The sequence below is a fragment of the Hydra viridissima genome, unplaced genomic scaffold (genome assembly GCF_058129835.1).
Source record: "Hydra viridissima isolate aposymbiotic clone 2 unplaced genomic scaffold, HvirCarnegie_v1 scaffold_1, whole genome shotgun sequence".
NCBI lineage: Eukaryota > Metazoa > Cnidaria > Hydrozoa > Anthoathecata > Hydridae > Hydra > Hydra viridissima.
The window spans coordinates 17443062-17470011 of NW_028324300.1; the positions used below are offsets into that span (position 1 = coordinate 17443062).

Sequence of the window (26950 nt, forward strand, 5' to 3'; positions counted from 1 at the left end):
AAACTCTGATTACTGACCTGGAAAAGTTATGTAGCTTATATCGAAATGAGACGGCTTTATTCTCTGTGTCACTTTATTTAAAAGCAGCCAGTTCAACGTTGCTTACTTTAAACATTGAGTCTGTTAAAACCATGACCGAACTGCAGATGCTGATTTTCCTACGCATCGTGCAACAAGACTGCAAAAAAAAATGCTCCAATATCGCATTTTATACAAACAAATCAGCAACATATTTTAAATGTCTGCAAAGTGGCCTTCACGCTTCTAAATACAGGAAAAGTGAATCTTTCGCATAGTGAGCTTGGCCTTATTTTAGATGAGAACGGCTTTGAACCACTTGGTCTTGTAAAAAAATCGGTTGCAAGCCATCAATATCATTTTGTCCATTTCTTTTTAATGAGGTTTTGCGCTTCTATCCATCTATTGTTCAACGCTTCTTTTTCTGATATTATTAATAACAAAAGATTTCACTGCTGCTTACCTTTTATTAGCGGTTTTGTACACCATACCGAGAAAAGCTTTTTAAGTTTAATTTGCAAACTAAAGGAACCGTCACACCAACATGCTTTTTTGTTCAGAGACATCTGCGGTAAGACATATTCTTTCTATTATAGGCAAACTTATTTTTGATATTGTAGGATTTGTTTATGTATATTTTGTCAATTCTTCTAAAATAAAACATTAACGACGGTAGTCACCTTTATTTGTAGTTTTTTGTGGGACTGTCTTAAAGTTTTGTTAAGGAAAAATTACTAAGATTGGAATATTAGGTTTTCTCTATTTAAAAAGATTGCTTTACAGTTCTTTTTACATTACCTCTTGGATGTATAAATTTGTTTTGTTTTTTATTTAGAATAGGGGATAGTTGAAAAAGGGAAGGAATTTAAAAATAAATAAAAGTTTTGGATTAACATTCCGTTTATGTTCTCTCAATTCCAAAATTATATACTGAGGTTTCTAAAATCAGGATAGATAGAAGAACTTTTTTATAGACAAAATATTCAAATATGATAGCAAAATATCTCGGTTTTTGCATAATTTTCATTTTAAGAAATAATTTACCGTATTTTGACTTTAACGCTGCTGTCGCACTGTTATTGTTAAAATCTTATTCTATATTAGTATTGAAAGATACTATCTTATAATTATAAATAAAAATTTAGAAACTTATAAAATGGTTTTATTCGGTAATGAATATATTTGTTTAAGTTAACTAATTTTCGACGAAAGTAAAGAAAAAAAAAAAGGTATATATTTTCTGTTTTCAACAGGACGCAATGATCGCGAGCTCTTCATAGAATGTTTCATTGAAGCACAGGTTTCAATCAACGAGGATTTGAAAAAAGCAATAAATAAACAAATAGGATGGTTCAAGGAGGCAGAAGATGAAATTATGGCTGTTCATAATTCAAAGCATAAATATTTTACAGAAAAAGTAAATGAGGCCGGAATCCATTTAAATTGCGTTGTAAGCCGTAAAGATCTTTCATCAAAAAAAGAAACTTCCAATTCAGATTTCCAGAGATTTGTCGGATCATACGAAGATAAAAGGAAAACTGACATAGTAACTATAACTCTCAAGAGAGCGAAAAAAGAGTATGCTAAATCACAATTCCATTACGCAGAAAAACTGTTTTGAGATGCAGAAAATATTCAAAAAGAGAATTTAGGAGAAAAACATCGACACACAGTAACTACTAAAAACTGGATTGCTAAGTGCTTATATAAAAAAAAGCAATATGATAATGCTGAAAAGCTATTTAGAGATGTTGAAATTATGCGAAAAGATGTTTTAGGAGAAAACCATGTAGATACAATAACTGCTAGAGACTGGATTGCAAGTTGCTTATATGAAAAACGGCAGTATGATAATGCTGAAAAGCTATTTAGAGATGTAGAAATTATGCGAAAAGAAGTTTTAGGAGAAAAGCATGCAGATACAATTACTGCTAAAGATTGGATTGCAAATTGTTTATATGAAAAACGGCAATATGATAATGCTGAAAAACTATTTAGAGATGTAGAAATTATTCGAAAAGATATTTTAGGAGAAAAGCATGCAGATACAATAACTGTTAAAGGCTGGATTGCTAGGTGCTTATATAAAAAACGGCAATATGATAATGCTGAAAGTCTATTTAGAGATGTGGAAGTTTTGCGAAAAGAAGTTTTAGGAGAACATCATGCAGATACGATTACTGCAAAAGAGTGGATTGTAAGTTGTGTAAATAAAAAACAACTAGTCCTAAATGCTGGAAAATGCTTTCTGATGTAGATTATATGCAAAATTTTGCTTGTGGAAATAAATACTTTTGTGTTTAATTCCTAAGTAGCGATTAAACACTTATTTCAAAAGCTTGGAACTCTTCTTTGTGAACGTTTTAGATAGAGTTTTAGTCAGACACATTCTAAATGCTGGATTGCGAATTGTTAGTTTGCAAAAGACTTATGTGATAGTCATGATAGGGTGTGTTTAATGTTGAAAAATTTGTAAAGAAATTACTGGAGGGAGACTTGCCATGCAGTAATTGTTAAAAGTAGGAATTGAAGCTGCTTTTATGTGTAACACGGTATTGATTGCGCCGGAAAATTATTTTGGTTTAAAAAAAATTCAATAGGTATTGTTAACAGGGGACTATGAAGTATACGAGTCTGCGTCGCAGAAATGCTCCAAATGTGTCAGAATGAGTTCGCTTATTTATTAAAATCATAAGTGCTTAAAGCAACTGAACTATAGCTTGCATGAGGCTTTCAAGTTTTTATTGCTGAAAGATGACTTTTTCATTTTTGAAATTTATAATTTTAAGAAGAATGTTAGTTATGGGAACGGATATTTATTAAAAAAAAATTTTGGTTTTCTTTAAAAAGAGGGTTTAAAGTGAGTGGTGATGAATTTTATGTTTATACTTTACTAAACTTTTATGAGCAATTAATATTCTTTTGCCCTTTCTTTATATAAAGTAGGAACTAATTTTATTAGATCTATTGACCTTAACATTCATACAATATCTTTAAGCATATTAAGAGAAACTTTTTGACTTTATCGATCTTATAGACCACCGTTTAGCTATAGTTAAAGATTGCGGTGAAAAAATATAGAAAATTCATTAAGAAAGTCATTTTGAAACCAATCCCAGTCTAGGAACACATGGTTATTTTTAACCAATTGAATGAAGTGTGCCAGCAACTCATTCATAAGTTTTCTACAAACCAAATAGAAATCATTAACAAATGGTAAAAATTCAACTATTTTAAAAACTAAAATACCTTTAAAAAATGAAAAAGTCTTAAAAAAATTTACAATCAACAATTTGTAAAAATTGAAAAAAAAAAAAAAAATTTTTGGTCTAAATCAAAACTGAACAACTAATAACATTTTTCGAAATCTAATAACTTTAACAAATTAGATTAGCGTGGAATCTAAAATTAATCTTAATAACCTATTACATGACCTGAATGATAAATGAATGGGTAGCAAATCAATTATACTGAAGACTATTTTTAACTTTCTTTCAGATCTTTTCTATTATATAATTATCTAGATCTGCTTATTAGTAATTCTTTTTCATAAAATGCTCCAATTATTTCTTCTTCATTGTAATTTTTAATCTTATATGTGTCTGGAATTGTTTTTTAATCTGCAGAAAATGTGAATACTTTTTCTGTACATCTTGAGGCGCAGCCGTTTTCGAAAATGGGCTCTTTTCTTGCTTATTTTAACTTTGTCATTTAATGAATCTTTTGGTTAGGGTTTTCGTTCTGATATGTCAAATTTTTCTGGGATTCGACTTTTCCACACTTTATTTTCATTTTTCATAATGCCAGTTTAAACAGCTGTCATCTTTATCAAAGAATGAATAGTACTATAGTCTTTAACTAGATCATTTAAAACGTTTATGAGTTGAATTGGAAATAATGTATTTCCTTATATTTGCTTTCATTGTACGAGTCCATTTTTCTACTACACTCAACTTTTATTCATTTTCTGTAAAGTGAAGTTCCAATAGATTTTGTAAACTTTTATTGTAAAATTCTTAACCTGTACCAACCCAAGTTTTACTTTTTTTTAATGAATAAAGTTTTAAAAGCTTTGGCAACAGTCTTACCAACTTTATCTTTTAGAGGAACTAAGTAGTTGTTATTAGAAAAAACATCAATAACTGCTGGCAAGTATTTTATATCTTTGATAAGTTTGGAGAATGTTTGCATATCAATGAAATCAGAAGCTCATATTTCATCCACACCATTAGTAATAACTTTTATGTTGATCTATTTTTTTTTCACGAAGCTAATATTGCATCTGCCAATTGAGACAAACAAGCACCAAAGGTACCATGGCTCGTGATTAACAAATTACTAACACAGAAGGTACCATGGCAAATGATTTACAAATTACTTATTGTTAATTATAAATTTATTATCCTCAAATAATTTCTTACAAATATCTCATTTGCTCTACTTTTGCTCAATGTTAACTCTTTATTTAATTGTATTGAAACCTAAACATTAACGTCTTCCTCAAGTCAAGATCACAAAGATCTAGATATGTTGGTTTATTATATAATAGCTTTTTTTTTCACTTGTTCAGTGACTTGTTTATAAGCAATTATATTACTATGTTTAAAGTTTGGCTCTGCATCTAGTTTCTACGCTTACATAACTAAGTATTTCAATAACTTGCATATTTCTAATGTTTTTCATGGTTTTTCAAAAATCACCATTATTCATGAGCATGAAGAAATCTTTTTCAAAATCTTTGTTGGCATTTGCCATTAACTTTTCATTAAAAACTATAAATATCTTTAGCAATTGATTTTCCTTAAATGTTATTGCTCTATGACTTTTTTCGACAGTAAAACGTAAGCGTTGTTTTAATGCCTGATAATAACCTATACACATTAGGTGATCATTCTTCCGCATCTAGATAGGCTATAAACTTTGGAGGTTCATTATTTATTTATTTATTTCCCATGTACTTGTTATTAGCTTTGGCATATTTTTTAGAAGCATTGACATTCGGAGAGCAGTGTTATACCATGCAGGATCCCAACCACACGTTTAACTTCACCTATCTTTAAAATTCTCAAAAATATCACCGCAGAGTAAATTAACTACCTGATTGTAAAAAAATGATATTCTTTAGAAGTTTTTATTTCAAACGTTTTCCGCGCTTTTGGTAACAAATCTCTTGTATGGAATGGATTTATTTGATATTTTTGATAATAACAACTTACTCATTTCAATATTTAGACATTAGTTATTTTTCGGGGAAATGTCCGAGTCAGCTTCTTCTGAGACTAGTTCAGCACCATTTTTTTTTACTTTTTCTAAGCTCGCCTACGCATTTTTCTTAATCAAATAAGTTGATATATTTGGATTTTTCTTTTTAACATTTGTCTATAAAACTAAAATTTGTAGAATACTTAATACCAGTTTCATCAAAATCATTCTCATGGAATTTTAGCTTAGTATCAATTTGTTCATCATTGTGATTTTCAGGATAATTTGCTCTCAATAATTTAGGAACTGTTAATAATAAGCTACCTTATTTGACTTCATAAAAGGAATGGTTCATATATAACAGTGTGAATATTAAGAATTGACTAACAACTACCATTTCTAATAAAGCTTGTAAAACTCTAAATAAAATGATGACTCATGGTATCATCTTAATACTAGTTTTATCAAAATCATACAAGTCATGTAAATCTGTAGCTTTTAAACTTTTATCTTAAAATGAAAACTTAGCATCTGTTTCAAAATAGTTATATTCACCAGACATTCATTTGGTTTTTTCGTTATACATTTTAAAATCACTTTCACTTTTGGTTTTTGTGTTATTCGCCAGACAACGTTTTATTGTTGTTCTTACAGATTCCAAAAAAGAATGAACATCATTTTCATTTCACCATTAAGTTGTAGCACTACATCAACATCAATAAAAACATTTGCGCAATTTTTCAAAGCAGATTTTTCTCTTATGGTTGGAAATATTCTTAAATTCTGCTTTTGTTTGCTTTGCTTTTCGTATACCGTTTTATTCAGTTTTTTCAGTAATTGTAGGTTATTTTTAAATATCAATATTTTTCATACTTTTTTCTTTCTTATCAACATCAACTAACCACATTCCAGACAACAACATTTTATTTGTCTGAGGTAATTCCACTTCTTATTGTCTCTAATAATTTACGTTTGTTTGAGACTTCTGATTCTTTCGTGAATACCTCAATGAACCTATATGTTTCTTTCCATTCTGCGACCGACCGAAGTTTGTTTTTTTGTTTTCTTGAACCACTACCATTAGTGGTAGCTGGCTTTTTGGTGGTTCTATCGTGGAATATTAAGAATCAAAAATAGCTCTTTCACTTCTACCATCCACCTTGAAGTGAATGACCAGAAGAGTGCTTTAAACACGAGTATTCGAGAGCGAGCTAGCGCACAGCTACTGGTGACTTTGTTCTCATAACGTTCCGGTAGGTATTTAAGGCGGTGATATCCAGCTCCTTTGCATTCGCACAATTCAAAGCAATCCTTTCTTTAGACAAAATCACCTCAATTGTCTCACTCGTCGACCCAAACGCCTTTCGTACTGCCTTGTCTAGCCACCTCGCCAGACACGTGAAGTGTTTGAAATCCACTAAAATTACGTGCACTTGTTCCTCATCGTTCTTTCTTACGCTTGGCAAACATTTTACATACTTGGTTCGCTGCAACGAAGTTGCGTCATCCGACGTACCATTTTATTTTTTGGAGATTTCAGAGAATTTCTAGATGATTCCATCGCGCTCGGTTGGCTTGTAGCTTTCTCACAGAGAACACAGCGTTGCATGTGTAAATCTTCTTTACTCAAAAAAAACTATCCTCTACATAAGTTTTGCATTCATTTTAAACTTACCGAAAATATCTCAAATATGTTCATCAAAAACCACTCAAACTAAATTTACAGGTTTTCAGGGAAAACTAATTCAATTTACACTTTATTTAATTGCTTCCGCGTAAAAACTAATAGGTTTGTACAACAATCAGCTATGAATTTAATCAACTCAGCCTTTCTTTGTTTTTAAAAACCAGTTAGGTCTAAGTTCTTTTCAACACTTTGTACTTCTTTTACGATTTATTTTCTATGCAGGTATTATTTTAACTTAATACAGATAATGTAAAATTATTCTTAAAAAACGGCTTTGTAATTTACCAGTGCTTTTTGCCATAGATAAAGATTAATTTCAAAGATCAAATGAAATTTTTAAGTGTTTTTTGACTATCCCTAGTGATCGACCGAAACCGAAATTTGAGCCGAAACCGAAAGTACCGAAATTTCGGTTCAGTAAAGCCGTAGCCGAAGCCGAAATTGAAATTTCGGCCGAAATTTCGGCCGAAGCGGAAACCGAAACAGCCGAAATTTGAAAAAAAATGTTAAAAGTCCCTGAACCTTTTATGATCACCGAATTAAAGCAAAAAAAACTATTTTACGTATATCTAAGCAATCACCATGTAAGATAATTTGATAAAAACTATAATATGTCAAAAAAAAAAAGTAGAATATGTCAAGACATTTTAATAATTAAAGTTAACAATTGAAATATTTTCTCTACAGAATAAAATTTTTTCCATGTTTTCTGGCAAAAGTCTGTTTCTTTCATTTGAAAGAATGTCTTCAGCAGTTGAAAACAACCTTTCAACTTCGGTAGATGTTGGTGGAGGTGTAAGGAATCTCTTTGCCATTTTTGCCAAACCAAACTTTGCTTTTAATGTTGTTTTTTCTTCATACTCTTTCCAAAACTCTAAACAGCATGAAGATGTTGGGCTTTCTAAGTAGTCGTTTAAAACTTCCTTTGCTAATTTGGAAGTTGGATTTTTGGACCTTGTATTTTGTGACTGTGCAATTATATTTTGCATCATTGAAGAAAACCCAGTGTTCTCAATAGACTTAGTTTTCATCACAGGAGTAGTTTCATTTTGGCTCAAAATGGAACTGTCTAATTCCAAAAGAACTTGTTTTTTTGCAGCTTGAAAGGCTTCTTGGGATCTAAAGAAGTGGTGCTTGTATCTGGGATCAAGAAGTGTTGCTATTGCAAAATGATCAATGGTTTCTAAATCAAAAAAACGTGCCTCCATTGCTTTCTTTAAAGCATTTTTTATGCCAATCACTTCTTCGTCATCAGAGGGAACTTCGAATGATTTCAGGATAGTTGTCACAATTGGAATACATGCACTAATGCAAGCATCCTTTCCAGAGAGCAATTTGGTGGCTTCATCGAAAATCGCTAAAATGTGTACCAGCTTTTCACACAGGTTCCAATCCTGTACAGTGAACTCAATGCCGCTGGAAGGACGGATTAGCAGCGTGGTAGCAATTGCTGATTTCAAGTACAGAATTCTTTCAAGCATGTAATATGTTGAATTCCAGCGTGTTGGGACATCATTTTTGAGTCCGAGCCTGTCAAAATTGTTCATTTGAACCTCTTGTTGTTTGTAAAGCTCAGAAAAGAAGGAATTTGAAAAAGAAGCATGAGTACAAAGCTTTCGACATTTTTCTATCAAGTTTACAGCACTCTGGAGTGAAAAAAGTTCTTTTTTAATCACTAGTTGAAGTGAATGATTTAGACACCCAGCAGACTTGTAAACACACTGTGGTTCTTTGAAAGCTGCTTTTATATTTGCAGCATTGTCTCTTAAGCAGAATGTGATCTTGTCCTTTAGCTCCCACTCTTTCACAACATTCTCAAGTCTTTGAAAAATGTTTGAAGCAGTATGTTTTTCATCAAACTTGGAACATGACAGGCAGAACTTGATCCGCTCCCATTTGTCTGAAATGAAGTGTGCCATCATGCCCAAGTACTTATGATGAAAGGATGACCAAGCGTCCAGAGAGATGGAGATAGTTTCAGCATTTTTTTCGTTAAGGATAACTTTCGTTGCAAGCTTAATCTTTTCATAGGCTGGATTGAGCATGCTTCGGTAGTATTTCTCACTTCCAATGTCAAAGTGTGGTGTAAAAACTGCATGATGGCATAAAAATCCCGGATTATTCACAATTGACCAAGGCTGTAAGTCGTTTCAAATATAGATCTATGAAACTTAAGACCTTCTTCGGAATTTGAATCAATTTTTGAGATATTGTCAACCCAGCCAGGCATTGTAAATTGCAGCATCTCAGTCCTCTGGCGTTTTGATCTGATGTCAAATAAAGGTATTGTTCTTTTTTTAATTGTAAGAGGCTCAAGCTGATCTGAAGTTGGTATATTTTCAGGATTGTCGGTAGTTGTGAGTATTGCTTTTTCAGTTAGGAGATTTTTCAGAGTAAGCTGTGGATGCCGACTTCTTAAATGTGATGAAAGTCCGCTAAGTGATTGAAGTTTTGGATTGTGGGATCCACGAGATATTTTCAAATTGCAGATGTTGCAAGCTGCGTATTTGGAATCACTGGCTGTTACGGTAAAATGATTCCACAAATAGCTTTTCTTTCGATTATTTTCCATTGTAAAATTTAGCACTGAGAAACTTTGATTAAATTATTGATTTTGGTTACTTAACTTAAATGTTAACTTATTTAAAGAATGATTTGAGAATAGTAACTTGAATCAATTATGTAACGTGACTTCAATTAAAATTTCTACAATTGTTATAATTAAAAATTGATTTACTAACAAACGATTAAAATTAGGAAATCGTCATGATCCCACTCTAAATTAAAAAAAAGTTATCTAGACTTTTAAAAAAAATCTTATAAAAGTTTCGGTTCATTTCGGTTGTGGTTTGAACCGAAATTTCGGCCGAAACAGGAAAAGTAAAAAATTGCTGACGCAGAAATTTCGGCTTCGGCTTCGGCCAAAACTTCGGCCGAAATTTCGGCCGAAGCCGAAAGTTTCCGTTCACTAACTATCCCAATACAATATCACTTTAGATCCTTTACCGATAAAGTGAGAAGCTTTGTGCAAGCTAGGAAATATAATTTCACCTCCAGTTTCAACAGATTTCAATAAGAATGATCTTGGATTTTTTCTTGCTTCGCTGAACCTTCCATAAGATTTTGAGTCAATGGAATTTCTTGATCATCAGATTTATTTTCGTTAAAGTTATAAAAGATTTTAACCCTAAGCAAGTCTATTTTTTTTTAAAAAAAAATAACCAACGTTTGATCTTGTTATCTCCAAATATCCTCTTTAACTCTTCTAGTTATACCTCTTTCCGTACCACTGTAAATAAAAGTGTTTATTGAGATACGAATCAGTGAAAAGTAATATATCTAAGTTTGTTGATAATTTTGGGAGAATTAAATTAATAACAAAGATCGGAAAAAACTTATAAAAGATGACTAGTCAACTCTTCTTATAAATAAATGATAAAGCGAAAAGATATAAGTTAAATACAACAACTAAGAAAAGACGTACACTCGGAGACTTATTCAACCTGTCATTTAAATGAACTTTAAGCGAAAAGAAAAAAAGTTAAAAAAAAAACAAAACAAATAGGAAAAGATGTAAACGGGAAGACTCTTAAACGATAAAGCCAAGAAAAGAAAGGTTAAAAACAACGACAGGGAGAAGACTTATACTCGATTATTCATCAAACTATCACATAAGAATATGATAAAACGGAAAGAAAAGTAGTTAAAATGACGTGAAAGACCTAAACACGAAGAAGACTTAACGACGTAAGTCATAAAACACGTAAGCACGAAGACTCAACAACCTCCCATGTAAATAAATGATTATTAGGCATCGAACAGAAAACAACCAAATGCTCAAAAAAAAAGTGCTTTACGAGAGAGAGATGACGTATTTTTTAAAAAAAGTAAGAGAGAGTTTTCAAAAAAGTTTTTAAGAAGAATTTTAAAAGAGAGAGAATTTTGGTCATTGAAAAATACCTTGACGAACAAGCAGTTTTATAAGTGAACAAAAGAGAAAAAGAAGAAGTTTTTGATAATCGGAAGAAGTAAAGAATTATATAGAAATCAGAAGAAATATCGAACAAAGAAGAATTACCAGAGGTTTTAAACAAAAAAGAGATATTCGTATAGATAAAGAAGAACAAAGAGAGGAGTAATTGATAAAAACAGTATCGAACAATGCAAGTAGACTAAGAGAGTATTATTTGTAATTCAAAAACGTAATGAATAAAAGGGTGCTAATAAAAGCAATAAAATAGAACATTTATTAAGTTATGCTGTATAATAGAATATACTGAGGACGGTAAACACAATCCCAATCCCTAAGAGATTAAACCTTGACAATTCTTAACCAAACTATACCCAACCCTTCTCTTTCCTAACAAGTACATGCCATCAACCTCTATCCCAACCTCCATATACACTTCCAAATAAACCAAGAACCCACACCTCCCTATCTCTTATCCCTTACCATCATCATACAGACAAACATTAAAAACGGTCTCACACATTACGTTTAATTAACTAGGTTTTTCAACGAAAAAACTCATACTGGTGATTCGCAAAATGGTGCTTAGCGCATGTACCTTAATCTAATTTTCTCTTCATCACACCAATATTTTACAAGTCTATCAAATATAACATCAACAAAGATTTGTGTAATTGCTCGAACATTTGGTGAAAAGTTGCACCTCACATAATAGTCAGTTGACTACATTCATTTTCTGGCTACACAGATGACTACATGGAGCACAAAAATGGAGAAAAAGGGTTATTAAATCAGATAGTGTAATGTCTGGATTTGATAAAAGTTCATTCATTTTGTAAAACATTAATCTAATTAAAATAGAGTGTTTATAAAGACGTCTAGTTCTTTGTTGAGAAAAATAAATATCATAGACAGCAGCAGGATATCTAATTGATATCCATGTGACGTAAACGTTTGCCACATTATCAAAAATAGCAGGAGTCTGAAGCTGATCATTATCTTTATCCATTTGGGATCAAAATAAATCTAGGTATCTTTGGTGATGACTTTACAGAGAGTCTTCAATTAAAGTATGATGATACTCGCACTTATTACTGTTTAACTGGTCATACTGTCTAATTCTATACACTATTGACTATTGTTTTCAAAAATATTAATTTTTCTTCTAATGAAGTTGTAGCTTGTGGCTTCCACTGCTGTATTCTATCTATTGTTTCTTTTCCAGCAGTTTCTTCATTGTATTTCACAATCATCAGACATTTTTGTAAGTGTAATTGTATATAATGATAACCATTACACAGTGTAATTGTATGTAATAATAACCATTACAGATTCCAAAGAAATAATGTAATCGTACTTTCAAGCTAATTGCACTCTTTGGACCTGGACCTTCAGTAATAAAGGCTCGTCTTACAGCAAAATTAATAATATCGGTTATGGTATAGCTTTTGAGGTATCTTTGATCAATTCCTGATTCAATCTATGGGACTTAGAAAAGTCATCAGTATATTTAAGCATAGCAGAAGTTAGATTAAGCAATTGTTTGCAATAGAAGCATTATCATAATATATCAGTATTAGCATAATTATCATTATCAGAATTAACATAATTATCGCCAGAAAGTTCAGACAACAATATTCTAGTTTCCATTATCTGTATTAATAACTTTTGACAACTCTCAACCTTTTTAGCTCAGTTTAGAATTATTTATGACTAAAAGACAAGTACTGAACTTTTTAAATTCAAAAAGACAAAACTTTTTTTTAATATATGCTAGAAAAGTGTTTTCATTAGGTTATAAACAAAATTTTATAAGCACAGCTTTTAGTGTAGGTCCTCTTTTCGATCGAATGGACCAATTCAGCTTACGCACTAATCTTTGCATTACTTTGTTTTAAACATGTTTTTAAGTCCATCAGCTTTTCATTGCTTAAAGATTTATTCTTTGGTATTCCAGTTTTTTATTCCAATGTAGGTTGTTACTTGGATGTTAATGTTTTAGATGCAGTTTATCTACCACTTCTATCTATTGTAGCAGGCTAACAAATAATTACTCCTGTATTAACAGCTATTTTACTAACCATTAGCAATCAAATTTATCCAGAAACCCATTTGGATCAAAAGGAATATAGCGTTTATTATACCTTTATCAATTGCTTTGGATTCATTTCAAAAAAGTTTTTGCTTGTTATTTCTTTATGAAATTTTACTTGATGTAGGAATTGTGACATCTTTTTCAATATTTTTTCATTAAAGTACATTTCTTGTTCATTTAATCTCCGAATACTTTTCATACCCTTCAGCAGTTTAAACTTAATCATCTAGCTTCTTTATCATAACTAATTTCTAAAAGACTTTGGGTACCTTCATCTCCTTTATCAGATACTGTAATATTATCATTAGAAGAACAAACATTAGTGATACCTATGTTTAGTTTCCCATCATTTGTTGATTTATACCATGAGTTTAGTCAACTCTATTCAATGCAAATATTTTCAAATATTTCGCTCCTGTTTGTCTAAAAAGACTAACAACTCTTCATTTTAAATATAATATATGACCTCTTTCATTCCCGTGAAATTCTCTCTATTAAGGAAATCCAGCCACCCGAATATTATATTTCTGACTTCTATTGTTTTTTTTCTAAAATGTATTCTTTTATGGTTTTCATTTGATAGGGTTTTTGCGAATTGTTTTGGGTTTCGATTTTGTGTATGGATGTGGATATGCGTGAATGTTCTGTAAATGGTGTTTATTTTTACTTTACATATGCTTTTTTGACGCCCTATTTTGCTGTTAATTCTAACATCGACACGTGGTGATGTGTATACAGAGTAAGAAATGATCCTTGCGCACCACTTTCCCATTGGTTGACTGAAATCATTAGATCACTGATGTCATCGCCTATTTGCTGAGCTGTGCGAGCACAGCCTCGCAAACAGCCTCGTTGTCATCGGTCACATTGCTTCAATCAACCATTGGGAAGAAGGTGCGGAATGATCTTTTCTTATACTTTGTCATAAAGTTTTTTGAAGCAGAGCAGAGCTGAAATGAAAAACATCCGAAGTAGAAACCATTATGTGGAAAAAAGCAAACACAAAAAAAAACATTCTAAACCAACAAACAAACCGTTCAAAAAACAGCAAAAACCCGTTCAAAAAATAAAAGTTAACAAAATGAAAAAACACTTACTGAACCCTTGGTTAGCAGAATTGAGCTGAAATGAAAAACCTCAAGCAGCAACCATTTAAAAGTCGAAAAACACACAAAAAATATATAATTCAATAACACTATAAAAACTTATCATAAATTAGCAAGACATCGTTTAAAATGCGCAAAAAATACGCCTTCCCAGTCGCAAACCGCATATTTTGGAAAAGGACAAAAATTAAAATACAAAAATAAGAAAAAGCCGCTAACCAGTTCTTCGCGGCGATGTAAATGTAGTACATTGAAAATTCGGGAAAAGTCTCCGCATCCGTTTACCTCTGGAGCTTTCTTGAACACAGCTTTTTTTATTTTCGCAAGTATTTATACCCTTCCAAAATCGACGGCCCTTAAGTAAACAAAAGCTTTTTTTTTGCAGAACAGACAAAAATAAACCAATCAGATTGCAGAGAAAAGTAAACAAATAAAACAAAATAAAATTGACCTATTAGAAACGAGCTCGTGCCAATAAATCTAAAAATAGCAACCAGTCAGATAATTTGAAACAGGTTCTTTGATGCACTTTTAGCGGGTGCAAAGTAAGCATTCTTCACATTCTTTTCTTTTGTGTTTTATGTTTCTTTCATGTTGTAATTGTTTTTCTTTTCTTATTTTTTCTTTTTCTATTTGCTCGAGTGATATATTTGTGTTCTTTTTTTTTTTTCCTCTGTTGCTTCGACTTTCCCTGCCTTTACTGCACGCTTCGATATATTGTCTTTTTTTTCTTTTTCCTTTTTGGACATAATTTGTCATCTCTTTTTGCGTTTTTTCCTGTGAGCTTGACATTTTTCTTTGTAAATTTCTCCAATATTCGTCATTAATTATTGCTTTATTTTATCATTTGCTAAGAAAAAACGTGTTAAAATGTCATAAAAGTAAAGTGACAAAGTAAATAGCAAATGATTTTTTTGTATTTATACTTAGAAACGAAAAAATAAAAAAAAAGATTTTTAAAAACGCTGGGAGAAGAAGTGTTGGATAATTCGCTTAACAAACCGACACATTTTATAACTCGGAAACTCGTGGGGATTGTTCTTTCACGAAAGACCATTTCAATGTTGTCGACAAATTTTCTTTACCATTTGTTGATTTCAGAAGCAGCGTGGGACGAAATACTTTTAAAAAAAGATTCCATCATTCACTTGCAGTCCATAATGATTCCGGCTAATATGTCGCAGACAGAAAAAGAAAAAAACAAAAAAAATCGATCCCTTGATTCAAAAGGTAACAAATTATTTTAAAAACAAATCAATTTACCTTCTTCACGCACTGGTTTCAACGACGAACCTGTAATATTGGATTGGATCACCGAAAAGGTGATTGTGGCAAACGAATGAGACGTGAAAGTGTTTGGTTTTAGAAAATAAAATTGGAAAAAACCTAGCATTTGCCATAGAATTGCAATGTTGATGAACGACCAATATTTGATTGGGACCAACTTGAACTACGGAACAAAATGGCTGAGGTGGAACAATTTGCGGAGCGAAATTAACGACAATTTTCAAATGCAAGGATTGAGACAAAACAATTCTATTTTGGTACGATCAAATTCCTTTTTCGAAAGACTCTCGCAAAATGAGCGAACCAGAACCCGATAAATTCAACATGAAGCAGTTTAATTCTTTGAATCATTTTTTTTTTCCGAAGCCGAGCTTGGTGCCAGTCAAAAAACCTCTTTTTGAGGAAATAGTTTAGTAATATTCATAATAATAGTATTTAGCAATATCACCATACTCAATACAATCTGAACATCAGCGCTTACGACAACTTACACAGTTTCGCCAAGCAAGGGTACGAAAAGTTTGAAAACGGAAAGTATTTTTTAAGAAACCCTATCGAAAATCACCCTATCTAATATCACAACTTGCCATTTTTATTTTCTACGGAGATGTCAATAATTCGAGAGAACAGAGCGTTTTAGACTTTATACATCCCAATCGATGGAAGTTCACCTCTTTCTTTTCTATTTGCATCAAACCTCTAAATAAAGCAAAAAAAAGCGGTGATGTGAGTATAATTCTAATTACTGCTCGCGTTTCAAATGCGGACGTGTTTTTTTTGTGAAGATTTAAATACAGATTTTCATTTCCTTCCATAGCTGAAAACTTTCTCCCCCCCCCCCTTCCCCAAAGAAGATTGTTGAGTTCAAGTGACTCCTGAGATGGTTGAAAATGTGTATTTGAACAACTTGAAAGTGAAACACGTGGTCGCATCTTTCAAATTGAATAGCTATTCCACGAAATACAAAAATAGAGTAAACGTTTCGTTTTAGACTAACCACTTACCTCTATTGGAATGTTAAACGCGTTATTTTGTGGTGAGAGACACCCTTGATTTTTCTAAATTCAGATGTACGTTTTTAAACTCTAAAAACGAAAAATTGTTCTGTCAGAATCCAATCGATCCCATATTTATGATTCAGTGGACCTCGTTTTTTTAAAATCAACTTTTGTTTTGCACATGGCTTGGTCAAAAGAAACGCAAGAAAACAATTCCTGAATTTAATGTTCTAGTTGGAGGAAATTGTTTAAAAAAAGTGAAAAATGACTCACATCAAAGCGTATTTGAAGACAGCTTGGGAATGAGGATGGTAAAAAACGAATGAATGAATGATTTGAAGAGTTGAAGGAAAAACTGGAACGGCTAAAAGTAAGAAAAAGAACTATGTGACAGAAGAAATGAGGAAGTGGAAAAAGCGAGAAAGAGAAAAATCAAAATGAAGAACGGTGAAGGTGAAAGCTATGTAAAAAGTAAATAAAAAAAGAAAGAAAAAGAAAAGAAAAAAAAGAAATTGTTGTGCAGCACGCTGGAAAATGTGGAAGCGGCAAACGTGGAAGGACAAATTCGAGCATGCCCATTGTGAACCGTAGTATGCAAAAGACCCGAAAAGCGTAAACAAGAATGGATTCAATAAAGTTTACAAAAAACTTTTAGTCTATTAGAAACGTTATTTGAAATAAATTTTCATTTTAAAAAACTTTATAGCTGTTGATCTTCTTCTCTTACTTTGTGCTCCCTTGAAATCTCGATCAAACGTCTTTTAAAGGAAAACAATTTTTCGTTTTCTTTTAAGGTGTTGACTGAATCGTTTAACCAATAAACAGGTAATTTGCTTATTCGTTTTTATGTAAGAACATTATGTTTTTCAAACTTTCTTGCGTTCTTAACAAATAAAAATGACGAAGCAGGTCATTCGTGTTGTTGTTTTTCAAAATGTTCATTTCGTTTTTTAATATTTCTTTCACATCGTAAACAAAAGCGTTGGAAAGTTTGTCTTTGTCTTCGATTTGTTGATTTTCCCTCTGCAAGTCTATTAAAAACGTTTTTTTTGCTTAAGGTTTGTAAAATTTTGAAAATTGGTTTTTGTCAAAATCGTACCATTGATCGCAAAAAATGTTTTCTCGAAAAGTTAGTCGATTGGATTTGCTTGAACTGAGACAAATGAAATTCGGTTTTGTATTTTGAGAAGATGTTGATGAAATGCGAAAAGACTCACCAACGTCCACACAATACGGTGTTTGGGTTTTGATAAGGTAAGTGGTTGTAAGACACCATAACGTTTTAAATATTGTTTTCAATGGAGTAGTGTTTGAGAAAATTTGAAAAGTATTAAAAGTGAGTGTATCGGTTGACGTTTGCTTTAAACCTTGTACCTTGATATTACTTCGTTGTAGTTGAGAGATATCGTTTTGACAAACTCATTTGAGTTGATCAAGACGGCATTTTCGAAGATGACGCTGTAAGTCGAAAAGGACAAAGGTATTTGCTTTCTGAAACTTTTACTACCAAAGCAATTGAAGCAAAACAAGTATACTTTTGTGATTCGCATCAACAATCGTCGGTGTTTTCCTTCTTTATATGACGAATCACTGTTGTAAATGAAAAAACATACGTTTGCTTTAAATCGTATTGACAAACATTTAAAATCGAACCGTGATTTATTTTAATTAAAGGAAAAACACTCAAGTAATAAAAATTGAATGGTGGTTCAGAACTAAAATACGCATCCAATCTTTAATATGTCGCCATTTTCTTTAGTGGAAGAAAAAAATGAAATATAAACATTGAAAAAAGAAAAAAAAATGAGCGGTGTAAAAACGAAATAAAGACAGGACAAAGTTGAATGTTGAGATTTTTTTTTTCAAAACTTTAAGCGGTTTTACTTGTTTTAATTTTTTATTTAAATTAGTATATGGAGCTTTTATTTGTTTTATGAGTTTTTTATTTTTTAAAAAAAAAAGCAATTTCGAAAGTGAAACCAAACAAAATTTATCTTTTGAAAAGAGGAAAAACATGGATTTTATAATTTCTCTTTCTTTGAAAGAAAAAAAACATTTACGATGAAGATAGTGATAATGACACTGACGATGTTGATATTTGAGTCACGTCTTCCGTTCCCGCATATTCACGAAAACTGAAAAAAAAAAAAATGAAACGGAAAAAAAAGCTTCCTGAGAAAAAAAAAAGGAATTCAAAACACTAATATTTTGTAAACGAAAAACAAAATCAAGATATGCCGATAATGAAATAAACAAAAGATTCAACTGATTATGACAAGCGTTTACAAAATGGGTATTAGCGAGTTGCTACGAAAACATTAAAGTGATGCGATAACAATGCGACGAAAAAGATTTTTGTAATTATGGAGTTGTTAATTATTTTAAGTATAAATATATTCCATTTTAAACAAGATGCAACTTTGAGTTTTTTTTAAATGCATATTCCCAACAGGGTCTGCAGACAAGGGTTAAAACGTGTAATACCCCCGCGTTTTTTTAATTCGTTGTCTGTGGCTAAGTGGATGATTTGATGTATTTTTTTCTTTTCTTTTTAGCCCCTCAATATTCTGTCATGTAAGTTCTGTCACTGTTTCCACCGGGATTAAAAAAAAAGAAGTCCCCAACGCCTCAATTAGTGAAAACTCTTCTGCTCAATTTCTTTTTTTCATTTTTATTTTTTTTTGTGAATTATTTTCAAAGCGTCTCGTGAATAAAATAGTCTTCTCGTAAATCTCAAAACTGCCAAAATAAGGTTTTTCATTCCTTTAATTGACGAGATGCAAACCTTTTCTGCAAACTGCGACTTTTCGGTCGACGGTGACGGTATGTTCGACAAAGTGGCGATGCGTGGGGGCGTAAAAGTTGACTTGATCTATTGTTGCAACGACTTTGACAGATTTTTAAACCTCGTCTTTGTTCCAAAAGGATTCAGCTTGGGTGGAGGCTTTGTTGAATATGTTTTGATCCTGCTTCATGCATTGTCTCATATACAACGGTATATGTATGTATGTATATATATATATATATATATATATATATATATATATATATATATATATATATATATATATATATATATATATATATATATATATATATATGTGTGTATGTCTCATGTAGCATATGCAACGGCAAAGGTTTCAACAGTTTCTTCTTTCGTTTTTGATTCATCCGAAGTTTTTGTATTTCCGTTGGGCTTTTCTTTTTTCTGAGCGGCTATTCGATAATTGATTCTCAAAACGTTGGTTTCGTTGCTGTTTTTGTGCAACTGATCGGGCGTGACACCGCTGCAAGAAGTGGAATTGATGACGTTTTGCAAATTGTCGAGATATAGGTTATAGTGTAATAAGAGATGAGTTGCTCGCTCATTCGCAAACGCCTGAGGAGTGTTTTCTAAGTGCAAATAGCTTTTTCAGATCAATTGGCATGTCCGGTGTTTCTCGAAAAATGAGTAATTTGGTTTTCATCGCACCATTCTTGGAACGAAGAACTAAAAAAATCACTGCCATTGTAGATTTACAGAAAAACGTGATCTCTGAATTCTCTCTCGATGCGGCTTAAAATGTTTTGAAGAGCTTTCGAACGGCTTTTGGTTTTTTGTTCAAGCATCATTGCAAATTAATTTTTCTGGAAACGCCATCTTTTCTGAATATTTTATGTCGATGTAGCAAATGTCCGAGAGATTGCTGTGAAAATAAGTTCTCCAATCGGTATATCTTTTCAGTTCCATTTTATAAGAAAAAGGATTTCTCGAAGCCTCACTCTTGTCAAATTTGGTTTTGGTTTCAATTTTTTTGGTTCCGTGATCAAGCTTTGAGCATGTTTTTTTGTCATAGCTTGTTTGGTTTAAGGTAAAGAATTGTTCAAAACGTTCAGTAGCTTTTTGTCCATTTTGCTTTAGAATCGCTTTTCGTCGGTCATATAACCGACGTTTTTTCTCGTCGACTCGAAAACGAATAATTCGCTTTTGATGATGTTCTTCCACTTTTCGATGCGATGGTGAACTTGAATCAATGGTAAAGTCATAGTGCGGGATACGATCGAGTTTCGATGATTTTTCGGATGACATATCAAATTGAACTTGACTTTCAGTTATCTGAAAAGTTCGTGAGCAAAAGCTAGTTCGTTTTCTTTGGAATCGATTTTGTAAAGCTTGATATAATCTTCCATAATTTTATGGGCGTGTTTGTTTATGTCGTTCAAGAAACAACCAACGGCGATGAACAATAATGAAATGGTTAACAACGGTTAAAAGTTCCACGCGACTTTTCGTTAAAGGACGAGATTATGGTGTTTTTCATTTTTTAAAAAAAGTAAAAAATTTTAAATGAAAAAATATTTTGTTAAACGCAAAATATTTTTTGTTTTATCTTCTCTTAAATTTTGAGATATTTTATTTTAAATTTTGTTTCCATTTATGCTAGTTCTCTTTTGCCACCCGTTAAATTAATTCGTGCGCAACATCTTCTTTTAAGCGCAATATCATTTTTAATCCCTTTAATGATAACAAATCTTTCAAACACAGATAATTTTAGAACAAGTTCATACATTCTAAACTTTTAAAATGATAATATTTATATGTTTACTCTGGCTAATCTATTCTCTTGCATGTTTTTCTATTTGCGTTAAGCTGACCCTGATTTCCGTTATATCTCACCTCAGTACATTCTCTATTTCTTCCCTATATATCTCCAAAAATACTCGTCTCGTTCTTTTAAAAAAATTTTTTAAAGGTCATTTTTTTGATCGGGCGTTAGAATTATTCGTTGGAATGGTATAACTGATGTTTTAAGTTGCATTATATATATATATATAAATTATATGCAACATATAATGAAGTGGCCGCCGTGACCAAATTTCCCGGGCCGTCTTTTCAAGCCAGTTCGACCCTGGTCCACTCTGTCCACAGGCTTGCTCCATTCCTGATACAAGTCAGTAGAAGTGAGTCTTTTGTCTAAATTGGTTCAAGGACCTGCAAAGTTCATACTTGGAATCTGCATTTCTCCTGGGAATTTAGCTCAAGGAAGCTTGATTTTGCTAGACAGCTTGTTAATCAATTCAACCAAGTCTCCTCCTTTTGTAGATTTTTCAAACCCAAACGAAGTGGATGAAACAAATTTGTTTTTGGTTGTTCCACAAACATTACAAGTTCCTTTAAGAATGTTTCTGTTGTTTCTTGTCACTTCGTTTCTCAAATAAATTGTGTCTGTTTTCCGTTTGCATTTAACACAGTACATTTTTTTATTTAATAAACTAAAAATGGAAGTGATTGATTTTTCATGGAATATAGGTAAAAGCAAAAGAAACAACAACAAGCTTTAGAAGTATAAGAGGAATCATTGCTGGAAAGTCTGGTTGTGGAAAAACGTCTTTGTTGTTGAATTTGCTTCTGAGACCTGGATGGCTTGACTATAACCACTTGCAAGTGTTTAGAAAGTCTCTTTTCCAGCCAGAGTATGAAATATTGAAAAGCTCGTTCAAAAAGAAATTGCGAAAAGAGGTTATTCTTGATTTGTTCGACAACCAGAAAATCATTGAAAAATTAAACGCAAATCCTTAATGCGCCCATTGATGAAATTTCAAAAAAATGGTCTGACGAAACAGATGTGGAGTGCCAGTTTTTCGACACAGCAGGCGATGTTCCGAACCCGGAAGATCTTGATGCATCCAAAAACAATTTGATGATTTTTGACAGTTTGCAATTGACTAAGCAAAACTAGTGTGAAAAATATTATATCAGAGGAAGACATTCCAACGTCGATTGTTTCTATTTAGCGCAAAATTATTTTATGCTTCCGAGACAGACGATCCGAGAAAACGCCAATTTCATTTGCTTGTTTCCACAGGCCTCTAAAAATGTAGATCACATTTACCGAGATCACGTTTCTAGCGACATGGAAAAATAAGAGTTTAAAAAGTTTTCCAGGCACTGCTGGTCTGAACCTCATGGATTTGCTGTGATTGATTTATCATCTAAAAATAATCATGGAAAATATCGAAGCGGAATTGACACTTTTTATTTTCCAAAAGAGTTGAATTAAAAAAATAGAATATTTTTCCAGGGATCCAAAGGATTTAAAAAAATTCAAAGGATTTAAAAAAAAAAATTTTTTTTGTGTAATAAAAAGATGTCAAGATTTTATCTCATTGTAAAAGCAAAAAAAGAAACTCCAACTGTAAGAAACAGCGTCATCAAAACATACTTCAGACGATCCATTGAATTTGATAAGAGAAAAAAGTATGAAATGACGTTATTGGGTTTTGATACTGTTCACAGCTAAACCAACATCACTTCTAAAAATAATATTTTTAGATACAGTCCAAGCGGCGGCTCTAAAAGTTTCACCATTGAAATTATAGAAGGTGCTCACGAATTGACTAAGATTAACGATGATATTCAAAAACAAATGGAAGAATAATGCGGAAGTTTGTACAAAACAGACGGAGTCGTTATCGGAGGAAACCTGTCAACTATAAGATCCATATTAAAATTTGGAAAGTCAGGAGCGACAACTAGGTATTGGGTGGATTTCAACGTGAATAACAGTTTAGCTCCTGTTCTTGGATTTGATAAAAAGGAATAAGAATACGTGGAGAAAAAAGAAGATCCAACAAATCCTGATAAAGTGACTAGTTTCATCGACTCTTACGAATCTGAAAGCATTGATGTATCAATCATCAGAATAACAAACGACATTATCGGATCGTCTTACGATGATGGAGAAGAAATAAACGACATTTACTCTTTTCATCCAGATGTTCCTCCAGGCTATAAAATTAGCGAAAAACCTTTCCACTTGATTTACTTACCCATCGTGGTGGGTAAAATTTCAAGAATGGAAACAACCATTCTCGATCAAAAAGGAAATTTAATTGACTTTAGAGGTGAAGACATTATCCTCAGATTTCATGTCAGAGAAATAACTTCCTCTACTATATCAGAGAACAGCGCTGTCGAACGTTAAAAATAAATTTCTTTTATTAAAAAATGAGCAATTATCAAAAAGTAAAAGTAAACATTTCACAGGGTTAAGCTGATAAAATAAAAAAAGAAATTCAAGAAAAAATCGACGTCAGCATAAGACAGGCTCATGAAGATCTAGATGGCGGTCACGTCATAGCATTGACAAAGTCTCAATTGAACAAAATTACAAAAGCATACAACAACGGAACTGGAGTCACACTTAAGCTGAGCAAAAAACAGTTGTCACATAACTTGAAAATAGAATGAGAATTTATCGGTGCCTTGCTTCCTTTGTTAGGAATGATAAGAAGTACTCTTGTTACAAAAGTCTTCCCTGCTCTAGCAACAGGATTACTAGAAGTAGTAGGTTCATCTGCCGGCTCTGCTATGGTTGATAAAATTGCAGATAGAGGAATCGTTTATGTCAAAAAGAATGGCCAAGGAATGAAAGTGACTGCCGCAGGATCGGGAATGTTTTTAAGACCTTGGGTAAAACCCATCGTTGGAGAAGGATTGTTCGTTAAAAAGGAAAAAAAATATGAATCTGTTGGATCCGGTTTATTGCTCGGTCCAAACTCCCCATTTTCAAGCATCCCCTTTTTAAATTTAATTCTTTAAGTGAATTTTTTAAAACATTAAAACTTTTTTAAAAGTATATCACTTGCAAAGTTTAATTCCACATCCACAGATCCAAAGAATAATCATACCAACCAAAGAAAAATTTGATTTTGGGGTCCCTCTTTAAATTATTACAAGAAGAATATTATTGGAGAAGTACAGAAAAAAAGGTAAGTCATTAAATTATTACAAGAAGAATGTTATTGGAGAAGAACAGAAAAAATAGAAAGTCATTTATTTACCATGAGAAGAACTTGCCCAGATATCTAATATGTAAAATTATTGCAAAAAAGTATTTGGCCTAGAACTCTCATTTCTCTACTACTGACGTATACGTTTGTCAATTTCACATTATCAAACACAGCAGGATTCTGAAGCTGATCATTTTCTTTAACCATTTGGGATCGAAATAAATCTAGGTACCTCTGGTGATCAGATTACAGAGAGTCTTCAAGTAATGAAAAAATACTTAATGAGTCCTGCGATAGCAGAATAGAGCTGAAATGAAAAACCTTAAGCTGCAACCATTTAAAAGTTGAAAAAAACACACACAAAATAAACAGTTCAATAACAGTAAAAAAAACCATAAAAAAAAGGGACGAATTAAATAATAAAAGGTTCTTTTGTATTTATATTTAGAAACGAAAAATAAAATAAAGATTTAAAAAAATTCTGTGAGAAGAAATGTTGGACCTTTCGCTTAACGAGCCGACGCATTTTTATTACTCGGAAATTCGGGGATCTTTCTTCGACGAAAGACCATTTCAACGTTGTCGACAAACTTTCTTAATCTATTGTTGGGACGAAATACTTTGGAAAAAGTTTCCATCATTCACTTGCAGTCCATGATGATTCCGGCCAATATGTCGCAGATAGAAAAAGAAGAAAACAAAAAAAAAAACAATCCCTGGATTCAAAAAGTCACGAATTATTTTAAAAACAATTCTTTTGAGTTAATTCACGCGCTGGTTTAAACGACGAACCTGTAATATTGGATTGGATCACCGAAAAGGTGATTGTGGCAAACGGATGAGAAGTGAAAGTGTTTGGTTTTAGAAAAGGCAATCGAAAGAAACCTAACATTTATCATTGCTTTGGAATGTTGATGAACGAGCAATATTTGAAAACGACCAACTTTAACGACGGAACGAAATGGATGAGGTCGAACGAATTGCGGAGCGAAATTAACGACAGTTTTCAAATCCAAAGGTTGAAACAAAACAATTTTTTTTTTGATACGATCAAATTATTTTTTCGAAAGACACTCGCAAAATGAGCGAACCGGTACTTGATAAGTTTAACATGAAGCAGTTCAATTCTTGGAATCAGTTTTATTTTCCGTAGCCTAGCTGATTGCAAAAAAAAATAAAACACCAGTGTTAAAAAAAAAAAAAAATCAGAAATCAAAAGCAACTCAAAAGATTGGAACGCTTGTTGTATCCAGATGTGAAAGCTGGGAGCATTTGTCTTGTTTACCACCTCGCGCGCTAAACCTTATTTTTGGAATGACGTGCGTTAGATCAAAAAATAATAGAGTTGCGATGTGGTGAGAGAGATTCTTTTTATGCCGAGCAAAGCTTCAAATTTCCTCTACAAAAACGATCTTGCTTGAAAAATGGGTAACTTGATTTTCTTCGCACCATTCTTTGAATGAAGAATTAAAAAACTTACTCCCATTGTCAATTCTCAGAAAAACGCGATCTTTGAATTCTCTATTGATGTCGCTTTAAATGTTTTGAAGAGCTTTCAAAACGGTTTTGGGTTTAGTGTTCAAGCATCTTTGCAAATAAATTTTTCTGAAAACGCCGTCAATTCTGAAAATTTTATGTAGACGTAGAAAATGTTAGAGAGATTGGCGTGAAATTAGATGCTCTGATCGATGTATCTTTCCATGTCCATTTTATAAGAATAAGAATTTCTCAGAGCCTCATTATTGTCAAATTTGGTTTTGGTCTCAATTTTTTTGGTCCGCGACCGAGCGTCGAGCATGTTTTTTTTCGAAGCGTGTTCGGTTTGAGGAACAAAATCGTTCAAAATGTTTAGGAGCTTTTCGTCCGTTTTGTTTTTGACTTGCTTTTCGTCGGTCACATAACTAAATGTTTTTTCTCGTCGACCCGCAAAACGAATAGTTCTCTTTTGATTTTGTTCTTCAACTCTTCGATTCAATGATGAACTTCAGTCAACGGTAAAGTCATAGTGCGGGACGCGATCGAATTTCGATGATTTTTTGGTTGACTTTTTAAATTGAACTTGACTTTCAGGTGTCTGAAAAGTTCTTTATCAAAAGCGAGTTCTCTTTCTTCGATATCGATTTCGTTTAGTTTGAAATATTTTTCCATGATTTTATGGAATTGTTTGAGGTTGCCGTTCAGGAGACAACCAACGACGATGAATGATAATGTAACGGGCAAAAACGTTGAAAGTTCCACTCGACATTTCGTTAAAAGAAGAGATCATGGTATTTTTCTTTATTTAAAAAAAGTGAAAACGTTGAAATGAATAAATATTTTGCTAAACGCATATAACCGTTTGTTTTATCTTCACTTAGTTTTTGAGACATTTAATTTTAAATATTGTCTCTCGTGATACCCGTTCTCTTTTGCCACCTGATATACTAGCTCGTGAGCAATATCTTCTTTTAAGCGCAATATCTTCTTTAACCTCTTTAATGATAAGAAATCTATCACAGAGATCAATCACAGTGATCAGAAAACTATCTAACACAGAGAATCTTAAAACAAGTTCATACATTCTAAGCTTTTAAAATAAAAATGTTTCTATGTTTACTCTGGCTAATCAATTCTCTGATTTCTGACCCTGATTTCCGTTATATCTCACCTCTGTAGATTCTCTATTTCTTCCCTAAATATCTCCAAAAATACTCGTCTCGTTCTTTTAGAAACATTTTTTAATAATCATGTTTGTGGTCGGGCGTCAGAATTGCTGAAATCGTTGGAATCGTTGGAATTGTTGCAGTCGTATAATTGATGTTTTATGTTGCATTA

General features: G+C 32.2%; 2 protein-coding genes and 1 long non-coding RNA gene across 3 annotated transcripts in view; 2 read left to right on the forward strand and 1 right to left on the reverse strand.

Annotated features, from left to right (window-relative positions):
• The first annotated feature begins 235 nt into the window (after positions 1-235).
• The window catches only part of LOC149893658 (uncharacterized), a 111326-nt gene continuing 84611 nt past the window's right edge, over positions 236-26950 (forward strand). Inside the window, exons 1-3 of the mRNA XM_090091534.1 lie at positions 236-589; positions 1272-1528; positions 1671-2200. The gene's annotated coding sequence lies outside the window, so the exon portion shown is untranslated. The remainder of the gene's footprint in view (positions 590-1271; positions 1529-1670; positions 2201-26950) is intronic.
• On the reverse strand, positions 3074-8952 carry LOC149893659 (zinc finger BED domain-containing protein 4-like). Its single transcript, XM_090072383.1, has 2 exons — positions 7673-8952; positions 3074-3203 (listed from the first exon to the last, which is right to left on the reverse strand). The coding sequence occupies exons 1-2, from the start codon at positions 8950-8952 to the stop codon at positions 3074-3076; spliced, it is 1410 nt and encodes a 469-aa protein (XP_089928509.1).
• LOC149893660 (uncharacterized) overlaps positions 9119-26950 on the forward strand; it is a 148964-nt gene continuing 131132 nt past the window's right edge. The window contains exon 1 of the long non-coding RNA XR_016453828.1: positions 9119-9435. This is a non-coding gene — a long non-coding RNA (uncharacterized LOC149893660). The remainder of the gene's footprint in view (positions 9436-26950) is intronic.